Source organism: Gobio gobio, assembly GCF_949357685.1.
Source record: "Gobio gobio genome assembly, chromosome: 8".
NCBI lineage: Eukaryota > Metazoa > Chordata > Actinopteri > Cypriniformes > Gobionidae > Gobio > Gobio gobio.
Genome location: NC_137114.1, coordinates 56,075,159 through 56,081,306, shown reverse-complemented (window position 1 = coordinate 56,081,306; position 6,148 = coordinate 56,075,159). Strand labels below are relative to the sequence as shown.

General features: G+C 46.0%; 1 protein-coding gene across 1 annotated transcript; it reads right to left on the bottom strand.

Annotated features, from left to right (window-relative positions):
• Nucleotides 1-1,372: 1,372 nt before the first annotated feature.
• Nucleotides 1,373-5,577, bottom strand: LOC307130419 (kelch repeat and BTB domain-containing protein 3-like; the record flags this gene model as incomplete). Its single annotated transcript, XM_079823383.1, has 3 exons — nt 1,373-2,764; nt 3,580-3,745; nt 5,366-5,577. The coding sequence occupies 3 exons, from the start codon at nt 5,575-5,577 to the stop codon at nt 1,373-1,375; spliced, it is 1,770 nt and encodes a 589-aa protein (XP_079679509.1).
• Nucleotides 5,578-6,148: the final 571 nt, after the last annotated feature.

Genomic DNA, 6,148 nt, shown 5'->3' with positions numbered 1-6,148 from the left:
ATTCAATTGGCATCAAGTACATTATTCAACCATTGAAAAGGAGACCTTAGCTTTGATTTGGGCATTACAACATTTTGATGTTTATGTGACAAGTGGTACATCTCCTATTGTGGTTTTTTCTGACCATAACCCACTGACTTTTTTACATTCTCTGCAGACCCCAAATCAACGTCTGGTTCGATGGGCTCTCTTTTTACAGCCTTACTCCTTGGATATTCGGCATATACGGGGCGTGGATAATATCCTAGCTGATACCTTGTCCCGTGCTCCTTGTGACTCTTGCTGAGGTTGAGGATCTCAGTAACTGGTCTCTTTCACTTTGTATTTTCTCTCACCTTAAATATTGCTTTTCTTAGGCGCCAAGAATTGCTGGAGAGGGAGATACCAAGTGTGAGACGGGAGAGAGAACTTTGGCCGAGTACTGAGTTGGTGTTGAAGTGTGTTGGTGATGGGATTTCACTTTGTCATTCTAAATGTCTTACCTTTTTGAGAACCGGGTTATTTACTGAGGCCCTTAGGTGAGGTCCCCCTTTTTTATTAGGGGAGGTGTCACGGTCTTACCGTGTTTTGTTTTGTTTTCTGATTGTTGTTCATCACTGTCTGTCTGTGATTTGTGAGATTGTGAACACCTGGGCTGGATGGGCTGTGGGTATTTAATATGCCTGTTCACTAACCAGAGGGTGGTGGGGGTGGTTCGTGATTTTGATCTCGTCTTGCATCTCGCAGGTATGGGCTCGTGGCAGGTGCCTTGGGGATTCGAACACCTCTACCACAATAAGATCCTCGTTTGTCCCGTCTACCTCGTGGCCATGATTGGACCAGTCGGCGTTTGAATGTCTTCTTTCTTATTTAATTTCATTAAGTTTCCCCTAGAACTATGTAATAAATTTATATCTTTGCAACCTTATTTATGCTGTGATCGCCCTTTTTGTTGCAGTTACGAGCCGAACTGTAACAGTGAGTGAGTGTGTTTAGTGTGTGTGTTTAGTGTGTGTGAGTGAGTGAGTAAGTGTTTTTAGTGTGTGTGTTTAGTGTGTGTGTTTAGTGGGTGTGAGTAAGTGTGTGTGTGTGTGTGTGTGTGTGTGTTTAGTGTGTGTGAGTGAGTGAGTGAGTAAGTGATTTTAGTGTGTGTGAGTGTGTGTGTGTGTGTGAGTGAGTGAGTGAGTGAGTGTGTTTAGTGTGTGTGTGTGTGAGTGAGTAAGTGTTTTTAGTGTGTGTGTTTAGTGTGTGTGTTTAGTGGGTGTGAGTGAGTGTGTGTGTGTGTGTGTGTGTGTGTGTGTGTGTGTTTAGTGTGTGTGTGTGAGTGAGTGAGTGAGTGTGTGTGTGTTTAGTGTGTGTGTGTGTTTAGTGTGTGTGTGTGTGTGTGTGTGTGTTAGTCTGCGCTGCTCCTCCAGGGGTCTCTGTGGCGGCTGAAGCTCAGCTCCTGGCAGTGGAACTCAGTGAGGGGTCTGGGCATCGGCTCCACCTCCAGCCACTCAGAGCGGTCGAACATCTGCACCTCGTCTGAGAACACGCCGGGGGAATAATCTCCGCCCAGGATGTAGATCTTCCCCCGCACGGCGATGGCGGCCGAGTTAAAGCCGGCGCACTCGAACGCCCCCTCGCCGCTCCACCCGCAGGCCTCCGGGCAGAAGCTGTAGAGCCGATAGGTGGAGAGATCGCACAGGTGCAGCGAAGCCCTCGCACACACCGGCCGCGCGAGGGTGGCGTGGAAGAACTGGCGCGGCACCAGCTGGCTCCACTCATCGGCCGCGGCGTCGTAGCGGAGGAAGCAGTCCAGCGGCGGGTTGAAGGCCTCGGAGACCTCTACCTCGGACCCAAGGGCGTAGATGAAGCCTTCGACCACGCTGGCCACAGGGAAGTAGATCCGCTTGGGAAGGGGGCTAACACACGCCCAGGTGTCGCTCAGCGGGTCGTAGCGCTCCACCTCCAGAACGCGGTTCCCGCCGATGGCGTAGATGTGGTGGAGGGCGGCGACCGCGGTGTGCATGGTGCGCGGGTGGAGCATCCGGCGAGCCGGCGTGAAGCTGCGCGCGACGGGGCAGTAGCACCACACCTCGTTTGTTGCATCATGCTCGGGCGCGGCGATGTGCAGGCGGATGGCGCGTTGACAGTCACCGCGGCAACCGCCGATGACGAACAGCTTCTCCGCGAATCCGACGAGAGCCGATCCGGGGAGGTCGAAAATCCGGGCCGCGTCTTGCGGGAGATCCGTCCAGCGGTTAGCGCTAACGTCGTAGCAGAACGCGTGACGCCTTTCCTCCGTTTTGTACACGAAAATGTAGCTGGACGTGGTCGAAGGCCGCGCATCGGAAAACAACCCGCTGGATTGGCGTACGCGTTCGAGAGCTTCGCTAACAACGCTAACAGCGCCAACGCTACTTAGCAGCGGCTTGCGGCCGGCCTCCTCCAGCGCAGCGGCGGGCAGGTGGTGCAGACGCACCCGGGGCAGGAGCGCGGGCAGCAGGATCTCGCGCGCCCGCGGGTCGTGGCGCGTCCAGCGGAGGAGCGCGCGCAGGACGGCGTCTTCGTCCGGCACGTTGAGCGCGTCGGACTCCAGGCAGCGCTCCAGCACGGGCACCGGCATCTCCAGGAACTCCGCGCCGGAGGACAGCGCGTGGAAGTTCTGCATGATGAACTCTGTTGCGTGGCGCAGCAGCTGCGAGCAGCCGTATCCCTCCGCCAACGCTAACAGGTGCAGGCAGTTGGACAGCCCCAGGGTCTGGACCAGGAAGTCACTGCACGCACGCGACAGGAAGCTGACCTGTGCGAACCAAAGAGGAAACACATTGCTAACATGTTTTAACATGATGTTAACATTATTTACGAAACTGCTTGCATGTTTCGAACATGAATTAGCACATTGCTACCATTTTTAACACAATGTTAGCTTTATTTAACAAACTGCTACCATGTTTCTAACATGAATTAGCACAATGCTAGCATGTTTTAACATGTTGCTATAATATGAATGAACAATTCTGAGTTTATTATTCACATTTTGGACCTTTTTTCTCTGAATTGCGAGGACAAAGGTTGATATTGTGAGATAAAAGTTGCGATTGCGCAATTTTTGTAAATGTTATTCAGTGGCGGAAACAAGCTTCCACATATTAAAGTCGACTAAAACTCGCACCATAAAAAAATTTCATCAACTGAAACAAAATAAACGTTAACTGAAATAAAACAAGATATTAAAAAACTTGTTTTATTTCAGCTAAAGACAATAAAATCACTAAAAATGAACTAAGATTCAAATGAAAACATAAAAATATAAAAAATGTCAATATTTCAAACAACTATAATAATTAGGCGAGAATCAGTTACGGCATCTGAGGCGCTTCACGGGAGTGGGCGGGGCTAAAGAGCTCATCTAACCTCTGATTGGAGGAGATCTCTGCAGGATTATGGGTAATGTAGTTCTCAATGCTGTTAAACATCATTATTCTACAAATACAGTCTAATAATGCGGACTGATGGCTTCAGCAAAAGCACTTACTCTACCTTTAGGGTTTTTAAAGTTATAATTAAGTGTTTCTGTTGTTCTCTTATAGCGTGAGGTCATTGGCTCCGCCTCACCTGCAGGAAAGCTGCCAGTTGAAAAAGCTCGTCCACATTGTCTTCCCTGATTTCTATTTCTCCGGAATAAGCGAAGTCCAGGAAGGAGTGTATGGCCGGAGCTGAGAGGTCACTGAGGGTCACAGAGCCATCGCCCCGCTCCCGCATGTCCAGCTCAAACATGGCCCTGTACACACACACACACACACACACACACACACACACACACACACGTCGTGGTGGTTTCCAGGGCGTTGCTATGTGACGTGTGGTCTGGGTTGTCAGGGTAACGAAATACATCTAACTTAGTTACACTGTAAAAAAAATCTGTTAAATTTACGGTAAAAAAACTGGCAGCTGTAATTATTACAAACTTTAAATTATACGGTTTTGAACTGTAAAAGTGCTGTCGCGTAAAACCTCAAATGTTGCTACTGTATTTTTAACGGTAAAGTTCTGGCAATCATAGCTACTGTTTTTTTTACTGGTTACGTTTACAGTACACAACCGTATTTCATTAAGTGAAATAATGTTAAATCACAAACCTATACTAATATCTGTGATGTACCTACTAAACACCATCATAACATTTAAAACATTAGATGTGACGTAAAACCCTAACGTACAGAACGGATTAGAAAAAATAAGTCAATTCCACAATGACTTGATAAAAACTGTAAACTGCGCATTATCTACATATTATGAACAGCCATCTCAGTTTTGCATCATGCAACCATAAAAATCACTTACTAACACTACTAATGGCACACTAGGTTTTAAACAAGACCCATGTAAAACTTTACCAGCTGGTTACCAGGGTGCTTTCGTGGTTGCTAGGGCATTTCTAGGTGGTTAATAGGGTGTTTTGTGGTTGCTATGTGGTCACTAAGGGTATATTAGTGGTTGTTTAGGAATCAATATATTAAGTGTGTGCAAGGCTGCTTCTGGTGGTTGCTAGGGTGTTGCTAGGTAGTTACTAGGGTTTATTGGTAGTTTCTAGGTGGTTAATAGGGTGTTTTGTGGTTGCTATGTGGTCACTAATGTATATTAGTGGTTGTTTAGGAATCAATATATTAAGTGTTTGCCAGGCTGCTTCTGTTGGTTGCTAGGGTGTTGCTAGGTAGGTACTAAGGTGTATTGGTGGTTTCTAGGTGGTTAATAAGGTGTTTTGTGGTTGCTATGTGGTCACTAAGGGTATATTAGTGGTTGTTTAGGAATCAATATATTAAGTGTGTGCAAGGCTGCTTCTGGTGGTTGCTAGGGTGTTGCTAGGCAGTTACTAGGGTTTATTGGTGGTTTCTAGGTGGTTAATAGGGTGTTTTGTGGTTGCTATGTGGTCACTAAGGGTATATTAGTGGTTGTTTAGGAATCAATATATTAAGTGTGTGCAAGGCTGCTTCTGGTGGTTGCTAGGCAGTTACTAGGGTGTATTGGTGGTTGCTAGGGTGCTTTGTGGTTACTAGAGTATATTGGTGGTTGTTAAAGCAGTACTAAGTGGTAAAACTGTAAATTTAACGGTATTTTACTGTAAAATTACATACGGTTAGATCCATAACAGTTATTCAGCCAATATAGTATGGAAACTTTCGGTAAACCAATCAACGGTTTTAAACCGTAGCATTTTTACAGTCTTTTACCGTTAAAACCATGATTATATTTTACAAAGTACTTATTTAAAATACAAAATTAACATTTGAAATGGGTGGTAATCCGATTACAGTTACATTCGGAAAGTACTGCCATATTTTTACTACAATTTCCAAGCATATGTAGTTTATATCGTGAGAACTACAGTAATATTGAATACCTGAAGAAGTCGCTGCACGCGGCGAGCACACAGCGGTGGCACGGCAGCGTCTCCTCGTGCACGCGGATGCTGAAGTCGAAGAGCGCGCGCCGCTCCCGCATGCCATGAAGAACCGCGAGCACGCGCTGGCCGTGTGACGCGCACACCAGCGACAGGGAGCGCGCCTCGGGACGGCCGTCCATCAGATTCCACACAGGCTCGTTTGTTGACATTCTGAGTGTTATTGATGTGAACAGCGCTGAAGTACCTGAGCTGATCGCCTTCTTCTGGCGTCCAGTGACACACATTCACTCAAACGCATTACTGTATATATCAACGATCATAAATGATGCGTTTAGATGAGGGACGAGCGACGCTTCAGCACGCGGACAGCGCTCCGGCTCCACCGCGCATGCGCAGAACGCGAGCTCAGACGACCGAACACGTCACACTGAGCTTGATGATTGACTCTTCTCGTATTTATTTTATTTTTATAATTATTTGCAGTGTTTGGAAGCCCATTTTCGCCACATTAGGAAAAAAATCATGCTTTTGTAAATCATAATTATGACAAAAAAGACGATTATATTGAATATAATCACGACAGTCTAAACAATTACTTTAAAAGTCTGACATACTAAGTACACTTAAAATATAATTATGACATAATTTAGCCATTTTATGACACACTAAATCGAAGTCAGGACTTAAAAAGACAATTATGATGACAAAAAAACATCGTAATTTATGAGATGAAAAATCGAAAATAAAGAAATCAAAATGACATAAATGTCTACAATATTA